The sequence below is a fragment of the Silene latifolia genome, chromosome 1 (genome assembly GCF_048544455.1).
Source record: "Silene latifolia isolate original U9 population chromosome 1, ASM4854445v1, whole genome shotgun sequence".
Classification (NCBI taxonomy): domain Eukaryota; kingdom Viridiplantae; phylum Streptophyta; class Magnoliopsida; order Caryophyllales; family Caryophyllaceae; genus Silene; species Silene latifolia.
In genome coordinates this window covers 186523990-186544128 of record NC_133526.1, presented here as the reverse complement: position 1 = coordinate 186544128, position 20139 = coordinate 186523990, and the positions used below count along the sequence as shown (strand labels likewise).

Genomic DNA, 20139 nt, shown 5'->3' with positions numbered 1-20139 from the left:
TTCCTCCATATTGAGGAAAGTTTCAGGAGCTACCTTGCGGAAGCTCGATCCGCACTGAAGCACGCCAAAGAAGATGGCTTGACGGAGAGCGAAGCGATTGCGGCTATATGACGATATAGCAATCACGAACGGAACCTCCAAATAGCCAAGGAGGAGAGGATGGATACGATAGAGCACAATAAGATCCTCCATGAAAATATAAGAATTGCATTTTTACATATGTAATTTTTTTTTTTAATTTATGTATTTATAAATATATATATATATATTAATTATGTTTATCTTACTTCTTCATCTTGCTTCTTCATTGTTTTAGTAACTAATTATGCGAACAATACTTAAACAAATAACATAATGGTCGATAAAAACACATATATGCAAAAGAAATAAATAGAAAAAGAAAATAATGACGATGAAACTAACGGATTTGGCGGGATTTACCTGATAAATACCGAACGTAATAGACGATGAAATCACAGTGACGGCGAGAAGATAAAGCGACGATGAGAAAGAGAGAAATAGAGAAAGAGAGAAAGAGAGTGTGTATGTGTTTTGTGTTTGTTTGTCTGCTTTGTGTTTGTGTTTGTGTATGTATTAAGGGTTGTGTTTTGTGGCTGCAGCAGACTTCTGTTTGTGTGGTTTATAGTATGGAAGGTATTGACAACGGTTATTAAACAACAACCGTTGTGAAATATGTTTTAACAACGGTTGTAAAAAACACCCGTTGTCAAATATGTTTTAACAACGGGTTTCTTAAGTAACCGTTGTGATTACTTTTAACTAACTTTGCGCCAATTTTGCGCCAAATTATTAACAACGGTTCCGCATGTGTGACCCGTTGTTAAAAATAATAACAACGGTTTTTATAACCATACCCGTTGTAATTGATTTTAGTAAAATTCGCGCCATACATTCTACAACGTCTATTGTGATTTTCGTGAATAATCGTTGTTAAAGGGGCGTTGTAGTTGCCTAAATTTGTAGTAGTGAATGATCATACAACACAATTACACTTTGTACAATTCCCAACATCACCTTCCCATATAAATGTACAGTAACCCAAAAGATGCAATAATTACAAAGATAGAACTTACCAACAGTGCAACAAGAACTTATACGCAAGAATCACCGCAATTACCCACACAAAGATGCTACGAAATGCTCAATGGAAGGATTAGGGAATGACTTGGGTATGATTAGGGTAACGTAGAAATGATAATGTTGTGAAAATGATATTAGAAAACTGACGCAGAAATATAAAATACCCTAATCACTCCTTAATCAAACCGTCGAAATATAACTTCGCCAAACCGGACACTCGGTCGAGTAAGTGCATACTCGGCCGAGTGTCCAATACTCGGTCGAGTATTCACTATACTCGGCCGAGTATTCCTCGGCAGAACCAAAATAACACGCACTCAGAGCACTACTCGGCCGAGTAGGCTCTACTCGGTCGAGTAGGCTCCAAGGAAAATCCGTAGTGTTACAATCTTTCCCCCTAAAAACAACTTCGTCCCGAAGTTCACACTCTACTACAAGCAAGCACAACCCCACGGCACAAGACTCTAACAAACATATGAGACAACTCAAAGGAACTATACAAGCATCACAACAAGTTACCCCAAACGCATCTCCCGACTCGAACCAAACAAAGCAAAAGAAACAACGAAACACTATCGCGACCATCTCCTACCCCCCTAAAAAGACAATGGTTACGTCCCCGTAACCAAACATACCTGATCAAAAAGGTTAGGAAAATGATCTCGCATAGCTTCCTCGGGTTCCCATGTGGCTTCCTCCACATTATGATTAGACCAAAGGACCTTGAGTAAGACCGTCTCACCATTCCGGGTCTTACGAACCTTGGGATCAAGAATCTCCTTAGGAATCTCGGCATAGGACAAGGATTCATCGAGTTCAATGTTCTCCATCTCGAGGATGTGCGACGGATCACTCACATATTTCCGAAGTTGAGACACATGAAAAACATTGTGCACTCTATCCAAAGCTGGTGGTAAAGCTAACCTGTAGGCTACCTCGCCAACACGGTCCAGAATTTCATAAGGACCTATAAACTTTTGGCTTAGCTTACCCTTTTTCCCAAACCTCATAACACCTCGCATAGGTGACACTTTCAAAAGCACCTTGTCACCTACCGCGAACTCAATGTCCCTGCGGTGTAAGTCGGCGTAGCTTTTCTGACGATCTTGAGCTGCTCTCATCTTTTGGCGAATCAACTGGATTTGCTCAACCATATCTTGAACCAATTGTGGCCCTAAAACCACTGTCTCGGAACTATCATCCCAACAAACTGGACTTCGGCATTTCCGGCCATACAATGCTTCAAAAGGTGCCATCCCAATGCTTGTATGATAACTATTATTGTATGAAAACTCAATCAAATCAAGCCTGTCTTCCCAACTGCCTCCAAAGTCCATAACACATGCCCTTAACATGTCTTCTAAGGTCTTGATGGTCCGTTCTGTCTGACCATCGGTTGCCGGATGGAAAGCTGTACTCATCTTCAGCGTTGTACCCATCAACTCTTGCAGTTCTTGCCAAAACTTTGATATGAACCTCGCATCACGATCAGAAACAATATCTTTCGGAATACCATGTAACCGAACCACATGCTTTCTGTAACCCAAAGCCAGCTGCATCTTAGACCAAGTATCCTTCATGGGGACGAAATGGGCTGATTTGGTTAACCGGTCCACAATCACCCAAATCATGTTGTTACCTTGCTGTGACCTAGGTAACCCCACAATAAGGTCCATGGAGATCGACTCCCACTTCCACTCGGGCACTGTCAGAGACTGAATCTTACCTTGAGGTCTCCTTTGTTCACCTTTGACCCTTTGGCAGGTCAAACATCTAACCACAAACTCAGCTACATCTCTCTTTATGTTCGGCCACCAAAAAGTCTTCTTAAGGTCTCTCAAAGCTTGTCACCACCCGGTGAACTGAATAAGGAGTGCAATGAGCCTCGAGACAAGATCATTCTCCTTAACTCGCATCGTCAGAACACACCATCTCCCATCAAAACGAACACTCCCATCCGGATGTATAGAGAACCCGGAAGTCGCTCCACTCTCTACCTTTGACTTCCACTCCTGGATCTTAGGATCAAGCTCTTGCTTACTTTTGATGTTTTCATACAACTCTGGCTCGATCGTCAAATCCCCGATGGTATTCCCCTCTCGAATCATAAAGATCCCCAATCTAGACATTTCATCTCTCAACTTCAGCAAGGACATAGATGTACATAGCGAATGAACGCTCTTCCTACTCAAAGCATCTGCGACCACATTAGCTTTACCTTCGTGATAGATGATCTCCATATCATAATCTCCAATCAGCTCCATCCACCGCCTCTGTCGCATGTTAAGCTCCTTTTGAGTGTAGATATACTTTAGACTCTTATGATCAGAGAACACCTTAAAAGTTGCGCCATAAAGGTAGTGCCTCCAAATCTTAAGAGCGAACACAATCACGCCCGACTCCAAATCATGAGTAGGGTAGTTCTCCTCATATTGCTTCAATCGCCTCGAAGCATAAGCTATCACTTTCCTCCCCGCATCAAAACACAACCTAGACCGTTCTTTGAAGCGTCGGTATAAACCTCAAAGTTCTCACAACCCTCCGCAAGGCTAGGATAGGAGCCGTGGTCAAGCGTTCTTTTAAGGTCCAAAAACGCCGTTTCACAACTCTCATCCCAAACAAATCTGACTTCCTTCCTCATCAAGGATGTCATAGGCCGTGCTATGGTAGAGAAATCTTTCACAAACCTCCGTAGTAGCCGCAAGGCCTAAGAAACTCCGAATCTCAAAGAACATTCTTCGGCGATTCCCACTTCGTAACGGCCTCAATCTTACTAAGATCCACAGATACCCCCTTCTTGGATATAACATGGCCTAGAAAAGCCACTTCCTCTAACCAGAACTCACACTTGGATAACTTGGCATAGAGCTGATTTTCTCTCAAAGTCTGCAAAACTATCCTCAAATGCTCTTCGTGCTCTTCCTTAGTCTTGGAATAAACTAGGATATCGTCGATGAAAACAACCACAAACTTATCCAAAAACGGTGTGAAGATCCGGTTCATCAAATCCATAAAAGTGCTTCTTTGCGCATTGGTCAACCCAAAAGGCATCACTATGTACTCGTAGTGACCATAACGAGATCGAACGCTGTCTTAGGAATGTCCTCGTCCGCTATCCTCGCTTGATGATACCCCGACCTCGGATCAATCTTAGAGAACACACCAGCTCCACTTAGGCGATCGAACAAATCGTCAATCCTTGGCAACGGATACTTATTCTTCACCGTGACTCGATTGAGCTCTCGTAATCAATGCACGTCTCATACTCCCATCTTTCTTCTTTACAAAAAGAACTGGAGCTCCCCACGGTGACACGCTAGGCCTGATATAACCCTTGTCTAACAACTCATGTATCTGCTTCTTCAACTCAGCCAACTCATTAGGTGCCATACGATAAGGTGCTTTGGATATAGGACCCGTTCCCGGCTTAAGCTCAACGCTGAAATCGACATCCCTCTTGGGAGGCAAACTCGGTATTTCCTCAGGAAATACATCTTCAAATTCTTTCACCACGGAAATCTCAGAAGTTGTCGGCGGCTCTACTCGGTGATCTCTCACATGACAAAGAATTAAAGGACACTTCTTCCTTAAACATGACTTTAAAGTCATAACCGCTATAAACCTACACTTAGGCTTTACCACAAACCCTCTATAGGACACCTTAACACCCTTGGGACCCTTTAAAGACACTCTCTTTTGTCTACAATCTATCCTGGCGTCATACCTACCTAGCCAATCCATCCCGACAACCACCTCAAACCCATCCTTAGGAAACTCTAACGGGTTCTTCGGTAAATCTACCCCTCCAATCACCATAGATATACCCTTATATAACTTGAGACACGACCCGACTCTCCCGAAGGTATGAACACATCATCTTTTACAACCTCAAACTGTCCCAAACCCATAGACACAAAGATGACTTTTAGACACAAAAGAATGTGTAGCCCTGGAATCAAACAAAACAAAGGACGGTACATTATTAACAAGAAAGGTACCGGAATTACATGAGCATCATCCTGTGCTTCCTGCTTATCCATCATGAAGAGCTTTCCACTATTCTTCTGTCCTCCACCCCGAATCAAGCATTGGAGGTACTAGGTTTAGCTGCCGAATCCTGGGTGACACTCATTATTCGACGCTGGTAAGATCCACCACCACCGCGATTGTATCCGCCCGGTTACCCCTCCCACCTCTGTTGCCCCATGAACCTCCCGGTCGGTTACTAGCAAAACTCGAGTCGGCCCGAGAGAAATTTCTGGTCTAGCTCCCGAACCATTGGGCTTGTAGCTCGTGCGGTCTCGCCTTTGTGACCTATCCCACCACAAAGTTGAAGCACGTAAGGTTGGTGTTGTCACTTACGACCCGACCTCCATTCTTTCCCCAACCACGAGAACCTCCAGAGAACCCAGCTCCACTAGAGAAAGCCTTGGCATGATTAAAATTCCCTTTCTTGTTGGTTGGTGATTGTTGTTCCCTTCTCACCTTCCTCTTTTCTCTGTAGCAGTCCTCTCCTCGATCTCCCTTGGGAGATCCACCATTCTCTCGGCTTGACCCGCTCTCGGATACACTTCCTTGAGGTCGTAGCAACCCCACCAAAGATACGACTCACGATCTTAGCAGACAAACCCCTCTCAAATCGGAGAGCCAAACCTCTCTGTCCGAGCTGCAAATCTTCCACATAACGAGATAGCTCCATAAACCGATGATAGTAATCAGTGACTGTCATCTCCTCAGACATAGTGAAAGATTCAAAGTCGGATCTCATCTTGTGTCGGATATGCTCCAAGGCCAAAACCGCTCTCTCATAGCACTCTTCAACCTGGACCACGGAATAGCCCATTCCTCCTGGTGGTAAGCTCTAGCACCATCCTTGACGTTCTGCCACCAAACTGCAGCTTCTCCCCTTAGGTAGTACACTACCTGCTCAACAATCATGTCCTCGGGGCACTTAACCATTTCCATGAGAGCCTCAATCTCACGGTGCCACTTCTCGAGCAGCTTTGGTTCACCTACCCCGTCATATGTGGGAGGGTGGAAACGAGCAATGTTGATGCTAAGTCAAGGGTTGCATCCATCGTCTTCTCGTTTCCTTTTCCCACATTTTTGAGAGCTTCAAGGAGAGCCTCTTGTTGCTCAATCATGCGAGCAACCTCATCAATAGACATCTCCGAAGTTTGGATCTGCGCAGGAGTTCTTTTGGGCGGCATTTTGAGCTGATAAGGAAGAAAGAAACGTAAACACATGCTCAAAATTTAACACCCTTCCGCCATAAGAACACTCGGCCGAGTATACATCATACTCGGTCGAGTAAAGATAACTCGGTCGAGTACCTTCCCAGATACTCGGTCGAGTATCGACTCCAGAGACAAACGCCAAAACACCAAAAAGAACACTCAGTCGAGTGCAACAACACTCGGCCGAGTGGACTCTACTCGGTCGAGTATACTCTCATACTCGGTCGAGTTATCACATACAGTAGCAATTGCTACTTCTTATCAAACAACACTCGGTCGAGTTTTGGCTACTCGGCCGAGTACTCCATACTCGGTCGAGTGCCTACCCTGCTCGGCCGAGTTACGCCATAAAAAGATTTACAGATTACGATTCCCTTATCATGCTCACTTGTTCCATGAAAAAATACTTAAGGATTTAAAACCCCGTTATAATCACGTCAGCATGTAATGCATATATTAAACTTTAACACCATATTGTAATCATATCAACATCCAATTTGCACATATGCTAAATCCAACGTTGAAATCACAACCCGTTTCATCTATTACTTCTCCCATCACAACAGTTAAGAACTTCATCACACATATATGCGACTATCGACTTTTACCAACATGTATCTTCACATAAGTGCACATACAAAGCCTAGTCCTCATCACACTTTCCCCCATGTTACCGGCTCAAGTTAGTAAGGGCCAATGTGCGACTCCGGGACGTCTCCCGAGTCTTTGCGGTAGCTCCAAACAACTCTCCCCGGGTTCATTTTATTTAGACTCCCTAGGTTCATTAAATTCATTTGTTTAGGTGCCGGAATCTTCGGCTCTGATACCACTTTGTAACACCCCCTCATACCAAGGTGCCTTACCAGGACCACCCTACCATGAAAGTGCGTTACCATCTCGGTTTCCCGAGGTTAGTATATACCAAAGCGTCTGAACTGAGCATCATTATTAAAGTAATGTAAAATGTAAAGTGTACAATATCCAAAAACCAAATACTGTCTAACGAAATACAACTTCAAAGTCTTAATAATAATAAAAGAAAACTCGCTAAGACTCTGACGGTGATGCTATGACTCGTGGTGGCAAATCTCCCAAGATAATCCCCAAGCTCTCACTAGCAAAACCTGTCAAGCCTGCTCACCATCCCCGAATGGGTCACCGCAGATTCCACAAACAACAACGGGGTCAGTATTATGCAACAAACAAGACAAACAAATGCAATACTCGTCTGATCATCGTCAAACTCCCAATCACCCAAGCTCACATAGTAACCGACTACACACTAAAGTGTGTAGCCTTGCCAGATTACCCATCGCAACAGGTAATCCTCGCCGCCAGTGGGTGACCGCAGCCGATCCCACCTAGTCCAGCTCCTCAACGAGCGACAACGATCCCTGTCCCTTAATGTGCACATCCCCTCCCGTGGCGGGTTCCACGGAGGGCGAACTAGGGTGTGAAGCCACTTCCGCAAGTGACTCCACCACAATCACAATCACATGACATTACTGTCATCTCAATCCCCTCACACCAACACTGTCACAACAATCCCCATACTACGATGATCAACAGACAACGATAATTACAACAACATGTCATGTAAAGCACAGTAAACTGAGTAGGGAAAACCCTACCTTAGCAATCACAGCAGTATGCAACACGGACAATCAAAAAGGCTCCTCTACGAAGTCTTCTCCTATACAATGATCATACAACACAATTACACTTTGTACAATTCCCAACATCACCTTCCCATATAAATGTACAGTAACCCAAAAGATGCAATAATTACAAAGATAGAACTTACCAACGAAAGCAAACAAGAACTTATACGCAAGAATCACCGCAATTACCCACACAAAGATGCTACGAAATGCTCAATGGAAGGATTAGGGAATGATTTGGGTATGATTAGGGTAACGTAGAAATGATAATGTTGTGAAAATGATATTAGAAAACTGACGCGGAAATATAAAATACCCTAATCACTCCTTAATCAAACCGTCGAAATATAACTTCGCCAAACCGGACACTCGGTCGAGTAAGTGCATACTCGGCCGAGTGTCCAATACTCGGTCGAGTATTCACTATACTCGGCCGAGTATTCCTCGGCAGAACCAAAATAACACGCACTCAGAGCACTACTCGGCCGAGTAGGCTCTACTCGGTCGAGTAGGCTCCAAGGAAAATCCGTAGTGTTACACATGGTTTATAAGAAACCATGGTCTCCCTCCCATGGTTTTATTAGAGAAACCATTGGAGCACACGGTTTTCTTAATTAGAGAAAAACCGTGTTCTCCTAGGCCTATAAATAGAAGGCTTTTGGGAGGCATTTGGATCATCCAAAAATCACACAACTAAAATATATCTTTCTCTACACAAGAGAAGGGAGGTTCTTGGGTTGTGAAGCTATAGGTATTGGTCCTAGTAATCAATATTTAGATCGACGGATTCGTGATACTAGTTTAAAATTAAAGTCGTCCTGGAGCAATTACTTGGAGGATTCCGCAAGTTCGAGATAGATATTCTACTCTCCCGATTTAGCAAGGTGAGTGACTATGCACCTTGTTAATATCATCTTATATATCGTAATTGTTTTTTCTACAAAATCATTTGAGAAAATATATACCTTGCATATCAAAATTTATGGAGTTTAAAATGTCAAGATTTTTGAAGTGTTCAACAATGGTGAAGTTTCGCGGCTTTTTTCTCCCATTTTACGAGAATTTATTTGCCATTTTTTTAGATCAAATACTCAAACGGGTTGTATTCGGAGTGAGCAAAACTGTATATTCGTCGGATATCCTGGTTTCAAAATTTCATTTTCCAATATTCTTATGTGATACGGATTTTTTCTTATATATACGGTTTCGCCGTATTTACGGTTTCTGATTTTCTGTTCAATTTATGTAATTTTCTGTCTATTTTTGTTTTTTCTGGTGAGTTTATTTTTTTCTTAATAACTTAAAAGAGTTCCATTAAATAGTACTCTATAAGAGTAAATAACTTTAAAATGTATAATAGTAATCAGAATGAGTCACGATTATACTCAATGCTTCATGGTTTTATGATTTTATTTTAATATTTTCTATTAAAAAAAAAAGAAATTGTATCGGAAAGCTGTGTATTCGGTTTCCTGTGAAATTGAAAATGGCTGGCCTGATACACAGCCTTCCGATACAATTTCTTTAACTTTTAGAATGATGGATGACCTGTACCAATTTTAAAAAAGCTCATCCATCATTCTAATATTTTTTAACTTTTGTCGAACATTACCAAATTGAAATTTCCGATCAAATTAGACAAAAATCTAACTCCAAAACATTATTTTTTGGCATTGTACATACACTACTTACTATATTTAACCACCAACAATTTGTTTTTTTTTTTTTTTTTTTTTTTTTTTTTTTTTTTTTTTTAAAGAGAGCCCGAAGGCGTTACTTCATTAATAATGAATCAACGATAACAGAACTGTTCGCGATCGGTGGTAAAACATCCGACCACACTTCTCTGCCAACTACTCTAGGTAAAACATGAGCTAGCGCATGCGCCACACTATTGTAATCACGACTAGTATACGACCAAATAATAGAAACAAACGAATTACACAACAATAAAATGTCATCAAAAACTAAAGATAAAACACTCATTCGTTTGGACTTCTTCTTCAAAGCTTCAATGACAAATATGCAATCGCTTTTCACAATCACCTTTGTATGACCCCTTCATACCGCTTCACGGACACCTTCAAAGACCGCCACCGCTTCTGCCATAGTTGGATCCCAATCCTGCAATAAAACAGACGATATCCTCCACATAACCTTTCATTGCGCATCTCGACACACTACACCCAAGCTTACGCCCTCTCCCTCCTTCACACCCGCGCCCACGTTTATCTTCACGAAATCATCTCTTAGCGCACACCAACCCTTACGAACCTTCTGCTCATCACCGGAACGCCCTTCCTCCTTCCTCTCCCGTTGGAAGCCGCCACCTTCAATTTCCTCCATCACGTCATAAGCCCGCCTAATCACACTCCGATGGTCCACCTTCCTAGACTCAAAAAGACCTTATTACGGTGCTCTCACAATGCCCAACACCCCACCATGAACATAGCATGTTCACGACTCCCCAGCTCCCTCCACTTCGCTTCCACCCAATCCCTCACTCCGCCACCCCCTTCCACCTCATCATCCTCCAACCCGAGACCCTCCCAAACCCGTTTTTCAAGGGCACAATCACGGAAAATATGAAGACTCGACTCTAGACCCGAATTACAAAAAGAACACAAAGAATACTCACCTCGAACTCGAGACGCGACGTTCGCTCTAGTTACTAAAGCCTCGTTGCACAGCTGCCACAAGAAGAGCTTCACTCGTGGCCAAACTGGGATTTTCCATAGCCTATTCCGTAGCCATTTCTCCCTTTCCCAATCAGAGGCACACCTCATGTCGAGCTCACCCTTTTCACCCGCCAAGCGTCGATAGGCCGATTTGACCGTGAAAACACCATCCTTCTCCGCGACCCAATACCAAGAGTCACAAGGTCGATTATTAGGACTCCCCCGAATATTATAAATCCTCTCATGCTCAAAGCCCATAAATAACATGTCCACCAACTCATGCCGCCAACCCCCTTCATTCGCATCTAGAAACTTCGCAACCATCATGTTTTTATAACCCATAACCTTAGGAGACAAGATACGGCCCGTTTGCGTACCAGAACGCATCCTGCCATACACTAGTAGTCGGCCTATCCCCAATCCGAACCCGTCATCCACCCGTAAGCATCCTAGCTTCTATGAATCCTCTCCACGTGTAACTTGGGTGATTACCAAACTCCGCCGTCAGCACACCACCTCCCGGATAATATCGAGCTCGCATAAGCCTCGCCCACAACCCTTTTTGGCTCAGTCATTAACCGCCACACTTTTTTACCAAGAAGAGCAATGTTAAACAAATGGAAGTCACGAAAGTCCATGCCTCCCATACCTTTCGGTTGACATAATTTCCTCCAAGCCACCCAACTTATGCCCTTTTTCCCCTCTTCATGACCCCACTAAAAGCGAGAAATCATCGATCTAAGCTCATCACAAAAATTGACGGGAATTTTGACAATATTCATAGTGAATTGGCTACCGCCTTTAGAAGAATCTCCTTACCCACCTTAGACAATATGTTCCTTCTCCAACCAGAAAGTCTTTTGCTGAGCTTATCACGAAGAATGTTCGTGAGCACCTTCTCAGACCGCCCTACAACCGTTGACAATCCTAGGTACCTCGCTTGTTCCTCCACTTCAACTATACCCAGCCTCATCGCAAGATTTCTCCTCTTCTGTCGTGGCACACCCTTGCTAAAAGAAATAGTAGTTTTGTCCAAGTTTACGAGCTGGCCTAATGCACTCTCATACCGATGCAAAATAGCTGTAACAACCTCTGCCTCCTCAATGGTAGCTTTCGTAAAAAAAGATATCATCGGCGAAAAGTAGGTGGGAGATGGGGTGCATTAGGGGAAATCCGAACCCCGTGTAAGCAATTTGACTTCACTGCTTGCCTTAATAAACTTGACAAAACTTCCGCACAAAGAATGAACAAATAGGGCGAAATAGGGTCACCTTGACGTAGTCCTCTAGACGGACAAAACTCGCTTGAAGGGGTGTCGTTAATGAGCACAAAAAATGAAACCGTCGACACGCAAGCCATAACTCTCTCGACCCACCTCCTATTGAACCCCAACGTTGCCAACACACGTTCCAAGAAAATCCACTCAACCCTATCGTACGCCTTAGCCATATCAAGCTTAATTGCCATGTGCCCTTCAATATTATTCGAATTTTTCATATAATGAAAAATCTCAAAAGCTATCATCACATTATCCGAAATCGCTCTCCCAGATGGAAATGCGCTTTGATTTTCCGAAACAATCTCACCAAGGAACAATTTCAGCCGATTTGCAATAACTTTAGACACTAATTTATATGCGACATTGCAAACGCTAATAGGCCGAAAATCACGGATTTTATCAGAGGCTTTCTTCTTCGGAATTAGAACAATATTCGTCTTATTCAATTCTCTTGGTGACCGGGCACCACGCAAAATAGCAAGAACTGTACCAATCACATCCGACCCACAGAACCCCAATAGGTTTGATAGAACAACCCATTCATGCCATCAGGCCCCAGTGCTTTCAAAGGGTGCATTTGGTTCAGAGCATCAAGTCATCAATCACTCATTTACTTCAATTTTTTTTACTACGGCTTTGTCTAGTTTGGCTGAGATTGTGGCTAGTTTAGACAAAATTAAAGCTAATTCGACTAGCCTTTTGATTATTTGTCGAAATTTTAGTTAATTTGGCAAAAAAAATTGTCGAATTTGCTCATTAATTTCAATTTGGTATTGTTCCACAAATGTTAAAAAAATATTATGTAATTTCTCGCAAAATAAACAACTTAGGTAATATTTATGAAAATGAAGTAAATATTACGTAGTTTTTAACAAAAAAAAAAAAAAAAAAAAACTCTAAAACCAAAGTACCAAAATTTAATATACACACGACCATCTTTATATACAAAAAAAATAAAAATTAGAGACATTCGAAACTTCCCCTAAACCAACAATTAAGTATCCAGGAACTAAGTATTTACAAGACCGATTACTCCCTCTATTTTATTGAGTTACCACTTAATCTCACTTTTCTCTTTACAAAAAGTGGATTACGGGCTAGCTCGATAAAATGAAGGGAGTAATTGAATTAACTTACAATCAATCTACGCTACCTCTTTTTTTTTTTTTTTTTTTTTCCGGCAATCTCCACAACTTGAGGACACTAAAGGAAACCAATATATACAAATCACTATAGTGAAGTTCATTCACAGCATGTACAGACTCTTCACAAAAACTACTATCCACCGACCACCAATCTGTCCACATATTAAATCAAGTCGAATAATCAGTCCAGGACATCTCGGCTTAACCTCCCATGGGTCTGAAACATGCGTCTGTTCTGCTCGCTTGGGCCCCTCGGCTACCTGAGTAGTCGAACTGAAGAATTCCTTGAAAGGGAGTAGCCACCACTTGATAAGCTATCCGGAGAGTTTAACATGAGCCATCTGCTGGAAGGCAGAATGCAGTTAACTTTTGTACTCCGACATCTGATTTATATTGTCCTTTTATGGTGTTGATTGCCAAACAATGTCAACTTTAACGAACGTTTTCTAACAAGATAACGGTAGCTACAGCTTGTTACCAATGATAATGCGAAAATGTAGGTTTTGATAACAATATTCATACTGTAACTCTTAAATACAAATCTAGAGAAGGAAGGAGTATTTGCCTACCTGTCATCAGGCGGATCCTCCTCGTAATCTTTGGAGGATCCATTCCAGCCCAGCGATTCAACTTCTTTAGCATCATTGAAGAGACTTCCCTGCCAAAGTTTATCGATATATGTCGGTAATCCCACAGAAGAAACAGATGCAGTATCCCTACAACAGCAAAAAGGCATAAAATGCTCATCAGAACTTGGTTTCGTGTTCCTTCTTTCAAATTAAATTCAGAAAGTCATCACCAGGATAATATCGTGTAAATCAGAAAATATCAATGAAATTGAACGTAACAATGAATGATCTTTAACCTGTAATCCGACATATCACTATCAGTGCTTGCAATTTCTGATTGCTCGCCCAAAACGGATGAGTCCTCGTAGTGAACTTCACTGTCTGATTGTGATCTCTTCAATTTTGACCTAAGATGTAGTGACCCACATAAAAAAGTAAATAAATGACTAGATATAAGACAAAATTGTCGAACCATTATCATCAAGGCATTCTCAACCTAGAACAAGTAGCAGAACTGAAATATGAAATAAAATAGCGCCATTGCAGTAGACCAACAAGGTGTTACGGATGACCTACAAGCAGTGGAGACCATGAAAATTGTTTTTGGTGGTCTAGTGAAAAAAAAATGTGTGATCATATAAAACACGAACTTCTAATTTATTTAGCATGAGAAATGGGCAAAACACACACACAAAAAAAACGAAGTTTTCTGGTGTCTGTGAAACCCCATATGGTTGAACATGGAACCGCTAATGCTTATAAAACCATCTTACATTCACATGGTACTGCAGTACATATATTTGTTGGCTTACCTGGAAGCCCTTTCAGTGTACATAGATTCACGTCTTTGGCTAGTACATTTCCGAACCACATTAATTTCCTGTGGAGCTGGTTGTCCACCATCCGGTTGACAATGTCCGAGGAATCTACAAAATCGGCAATGTGCATCAGTTATTTTTTTGTTCCCTGGCCTTTCATTTACATGTCTAGAAAGCATAAAAACTCTACTCCTAAGTCCTAAGGATCCCTTGGTTTGCTATTTATACACAGAAATCATATCTGGAAATTCATTTTTAGTAGATAAAATGGAGAAGTTAATGAACTATAAGCATCTGTCAACGCCGAACTTACAAATCAATAGCTTCCTGCTTGTCAAAATCCAAGAAAGTATTGCTTATATGCCTCTGCAGGCTTTTGAATAACTCCTGGAAAACGGTTGATGCTTTGCATTGACCTCTAGTCTTGGCGAATACCTACTCATACGGTGAACATATAGGCTGTAAATAAGTTTTAAATACTCAAACTGCAAGTTAGAAACGATTGGTAGAGGAATGCAAGTTTAATGACAGAAATTGAGAACAGTTATAGAACAAGATTCGGAGAAAATTGTTGAGATCTTATATCTTTAGTTCATACAATGCTTATGGAGATGCAGATGCATAATACTCCATTTCATTGAATGAACTTCTTTTGACTTTTTTTTTCTTCTAACTATAAAAGGCCAATGAAGTTTCTCCACTGAAGTGAAGGAAGTGTTCGCATCATCGAGCTGATGCTGATGCTTAGATATAGCGGTATAATCTACACTCACCTATTTACATTAATAAACTTCTGGTGCCAAATCTGTTAAAACAGCAAAATGATTCAGCCGAATGAATGAGTTTGAACTGAATATTACCTTACTATGTGCCGCAGAACCACCATATTGTTGCGCTATGGCATCACCGAGAGCCTCAAAAAGACTCATTAGTTTAGATGCTAAATTGTCCTTGAAGTCCAGTTCCGGTGATTCAATTAACCCTAGTTCATATAACTGATGACCAAGAGCAACCAAGCTGTACACATACTGAGCGGCATTTGTTCGGTCCAAAGAATCCAGGCAGTTGGTTCTCAGGATTCCTTTCTGGGTTGCATTAACACTGTAGCTATCACTGTAGTCGGAGTTCTTTGAAAAGGCACTATCGCCATTAATCCTGTGTCACGTGTTATCCAAAAACCACATGACAAATCGGAAATAAGCCAAAACAGTAGACAAAAACCTGCGAATTTATGTACTTACCATAGGTGGGACACGTCACGGGAGGTCTTGAAATTTATAGGTTCCGGGATTTGACAGGAAAACAATCCGATCTGCCTCAGTGCACTCAAGGCATCAACTTTTAGTATTTTCAACACATCAGCATCTTTACTGCATAATAATAATAAAATTGTTCCTTCTCATAATTACTCAAATTTATTTATAGTGTGCTTCATGAAGAGTTGAAAACATTATATAAGAGAGAGATTACGTCTTAAATGCCGCATCAAGGTCCATACTCAGCAAATTCAAACGATATTCTTCATTCAAGTTCATGTTAATATAATCAACAGCTTTATGAAATTCATGACCAAGAACAGCTTCTCGACGATTCTTTCCACTTGACTGATTTTAGAGAGCAATGAAAGGGCTTAGATATATGAGAACCATGTAAAGATGTAGAGATTAATATGATCCTTATAAAAACATCACCTTAAGCAAATTCAAGAGAATTATGGGGTTTCCATATCTCAGGCGTAGTTTTCGAACAAAAAGTTGTGTGGCTGCATAGCCCAGATTCCTCTCTGAAACTGCACATGTAATAAAATGATAAGCAAAAATGGAACAAATAAGTCGCAAGTTTGATAATGTTGAGCGAATTATTGAACACACATAAAATTTCCGGCTTGGCATTCCACAAAGAAGGTTTCTGAGACCAGATAACTGGTATTGAACCCCGGTTCTGAACAGCCGAAGTAATTTTGTAAGGCCTGTCGCTGTTACCCTCTTGACTAACAATCTGCTCAATCTCAACATCATTTGCAGCTTGACCTTCATCATTAACACCCCTTTTCTGATACCTGTGCCAGATTAAAGAAGAAATCATTAAAAGTGGAAAGCAATAAGACACAATAAACATAATGTGACGCTAATCATTGTATAAAAGGCGTTCATTTTCCAAATAATAGAGGTTGGAGATGGCACTCCACAAGTTTGAAGGTTTTGAGAGAAACCAAAACTATAGTTCCAACCTGGTACCGGCAAACTGACATGATCTCCTTGCGATGAGTGATAAAAGGAAATTCTTTCCTCTAGCCGATAGCTCAACCTGTACGTGAAGCAAACTACAACAGTAAGAAGCCTTGCCAAATAAGTTGTGAAAACACACCTAAATTTCAACAATGAGATGGAAGTACAGGTACTGATTAGTAACAAAATTATACATTGAAAAGCTTATGAGTGACGAGTCTCTAAAATCGAATGACAAACTCATCGTCACGAGATTAGAGGAAGGTATCTTTATGTTGAGATCAAGAGAACTCAAACATACAATTTCCTTCCCAGTTTTTCATTTCCACATTTAGGATTCGAGAATTTACGCCTTATTAATTGGCTAGTACCTGTTTAAAAAATCCATGCACCAGCGCAACTGTCCAAAGAGTGTTCTTCAAGTGGTTACGGATCTGACGAGTTAAGTACTCATTCCAGACGAACATTTTTCTATCAGTGGATTGCCTTATATCATTTTGGCTCAAATTCGTCTGTAAGTTTTGCATGATGGGGTAGGTGTAACTGAAGAAGAAATCCTTCCTAATATCCACCAGCCACATAAGCTTCTTATACCTATCAAACACGTAAATACAAATATAATTACAAATCAGAAGGGTGAATACAGTTGAAGAAAACAGATTCATGAAGTTAAAACTAGACCGGGATGATAACCAAAATCCTGCAACATCAAACGGAGAGTAATACAGCCAATACAGGTACCATTAATAAATAGAAACTCCGCTTCCAAGTTACAACACTATTTTTGCAAGAAGTGACAAAGAAACAGTTACTATATCTGTACAAAATTAGCTCTAACAATTGATTCAGCAAAAGGTTAAGTGCAATCTTCTTCTTACAGCTTACGCATTCATTTAAGCAAGCATGCTGAAACTTCAATAATGATCCAATAAATAATATAGAGGATAATTTCCTCGGTTCCATCGAGTTATTTACGTTTGTTAATTGTCTTCACAAAAATTAAAGTAACGAGCATGATGAGACGAGGGGAGTAACATTTTCACAGATACATTGTCAAGCTACTAGGGCAAAACTGCGAACCAAATTGATGACAACTAACTATCTACCAAGCCCAAGAGAAATAGAAGTTAACGACCATCACCTGTTTTCTCTTTCAGTGTTGTCAGTGTGTGACAAACCATTAGAATGAGGAATCGGGATCATTTTATATTTCGAAATGGCATAAATCGTATGACCACAAATCTTCCCAATCACCTTCCTCTCTGTGATGAGAAGGATATAATAAGGTCCCAAGAACTTGACAAATCCTGGATATCAAAATCAGGAAAACATGAATTAATTGATCAACAGCTGAAGCAAACATAAAGAGCTCTATTCTTAAACACTAATATTGACATACCCGCGATACCATAGCAGTTGGTAACAAATTTACGTCCACCAGACAATTTGTTGACTTCATGTATGTCTTCTAACAGAAGTTTGCATTGAGGATATGAATATATTGTAGGATCCTCAAAGATAACCAGCTCTGAAGGCTCTAACCTACCAATCTTCAGCACTCTCCAACGTAATCTTTCTTTATCTCTACCGATAACATAAAAATGCTGTTCCGTGGAACATACCAGATCAATATTAATTATCCAATGGAAAAGAAACAAAAAAACAAGTAGTTTGAATAAATCAAAGAATACATTTTAATTCAATGATGTGTTTATTTACTAGCACCAAGAGTTAGCTCTTTCGAGCAACATGATGTATTATCGAAAAATAGAGCATATAGCTACAAGCAAGATGCAATCATAGAATAACATTGACTTGGCTTCCTCCTAATATCTTTAGAGCACAAATAAAAGCCGTCGTACATATTTCTAAGAGGCGGATAACCCAAATCAAGAAAACTGAAACATGATGATGTTTGACTTTGGCAACTAAATTTGTTTACAGATTCAATTATTTTAGAAGGAATTTTACTATCACAATTCCCTCAATTCCATCAACTTGCAAGGATGTTAAACAATGATAGGTACATGACCACCAACTCCAAACAATCTACCACAAATCGTCGCCCAAAAACTACATCCACCATCCTCAACCAGGATGAGTTCATGATGCACAAAATAACAACCAAAGCAGCAAAAATTAACATAAAGTCTGACCACACAAACAACTAGGCTCGAACGAGCAGCATAGTTTCAATTTTCAAACAAAGTCTACTTCCCAAATATCAATTAATCACTAACCCACTAACCATAGTCCCCTAAATAAAAGTTAAATTAGATGTCAGCTAGATTAGCCGGTAAATTCACTGATAGGTGGTATTCATGACCAAGTTCGAAACTCATCAACATACAAATTTCCAAAGAATGAAAACTAAACATTGAGATCATAATTGATCATTTTATCAAAGTTGCAAAGTAATCATAGACCACTTCAACTTCTTAAAGTTATGAATTACCCGGAAAGACTAAAACTTTGATGAAACAAAACACAGATAACAACATTAATAAAGCAAGACAGGTAAAATGATCAGAAGGGTAAAGAGAATTACAGAAGGTGTCTCAAAAAGAGTAAACTTGTCCAAATAATAAGGTGTAACTGCCTCTAATTCTCCTCCTCCTCCTACTCCTCCAACTTCCTCCATTAAAACCCGATTTACGCCGTCGTTGCCGTGACGGCTATCAACAACTTGAATCTCTGAACCCATTTCTTTCAAAACATTCACTTCTCCTTCTCTTCCATTATTCATATGTTTGCTCCAAACTGCAGATCATACAAACAAAATTCACAATTATCAAAACAAAGACAACAAATTGATTAAAACCCACTTCACAATACTTCATAAAAAACATTACTCAGTGAACTAATCCCCCAAAAAAGGGTTTTTCTATAAATTAAAAACTTAATTATTATTTTTTTAAAGAAGAAATATTTTATTGAAGAAAACAATTAAAAAGCAAAGTGTGATTGAGAGTATCATACATAAGATAGTCAATGGAAGATTTGGAGCATAATTTTGGGGTTGGATTTCTAGAGAGAAAAGGGGGAAGAAGAGAGAGAAAGAGAGGATAGATAATTGGAAAAAATTGAAATGGGGTATGTTATATAGGTGGGAGGATAGTTAGGAGGGAAATGAGTTGAACTATTCCAAGGTTTATGGAAGATTTATTGAAATGTTTTAGTTGACCTTCTTTTACAAACTTATCGTATTATGAGTCACGGTTCCATACGTCATGGACCGGTATCGGTATTGGGATCGGTCGACCGTCTTACATGTAACGAGAAAAATATGATCATTTTTTAAAAAATGGTCACCATCTTTTATGATAAAAAATAACAATTTTTTTTAGAATGGTCATTGTTATCATAAATGGTCAACTAGACCGTCGAAAAAAAAAATAATTGTTAAAAAAATAAACTCCATAA

General features: G+C 40.3%; 1 protein-coding gene across 3 annotated transcripts; it reads right to left on the bottom strand.

Annotated features, from left to right (window-relative positions):
• Nucleotides 1-13112: 13112 nt before the first annotated feature.
• Nucleotides 13113-19852, bottom strand: LOC141613379 (phosphoinositide phosphatase SAC2-like). Of its 3 annotated transcripts, none has more exons than XM_074432122.1 (16): nt 19696-19852; nt 19265-19476; nt 18116-18320; nt 17858-18023; nt 17088-17310; nt 16719-16795; nt 16360-16547; nt 16180-16277; nt 15959-16092; nt 15730-15858; nt 15349-15643; nt 14802-14923; nt 14483-14596; nt 13967-14077; nt 13671-13817; nt 13113-13442 (listed from the first exon to the last, which is right to left on the bottom strand). In XM_074432122.1, the coding sequence occupies exons 2-16, from the start codon at nt 19460-19462 to the stop codon at nt 13358-13360; spliced, it is 2292 nt and encodes a 763-aa protein (XP_074288223.1). In that variant the 5' UTR covers nt 19463-19476; nt 19696-19852; the 3' UTR covers nt 13113-13357. The 3 variants fall into 3 exon arrangements, with proteins under 3 accessions (XP_074288223.1, XP_074288213.1, XP_074288217.1); XM_074432112.1 differs by having other exon boundaries at nt 13253-13445; nt 19696-19777; XM_074432116.1 differs by lacking the exon at nt 13113-13442 and adding an exon at nt 13454-13547 and having other exon boundaries at nt 19696-19777.
• Nucleotides 19853-20139: the final 287 nt, after the last annotated feature.

Excerpts from the sequence above, each read along its gene's own strand:
- LOC141613379 (XM_074432112.1), bottom strand. The coding sequence starts at position 19,462 with ATGAATAATGGAAGAGAAGGAGAAGTGAATGTTTTGAAAGAAATGGGT. Across the intron at positions 18,024-18,115 it reads CAACTGCTATGGTATCGCGG|GATTTGTCAAGTTCTTGGGA; the intron begins GTATGTCAATAT and ends TTTGATATCCAG. Across the intron at positions 14,078-14,482 it reads TACACTGAAAGGGCTTCCAG|GTCAAAATTGAAGAGATCAC; the intron begins GTAAGCCAACAA and ends ACTACATCTTAG.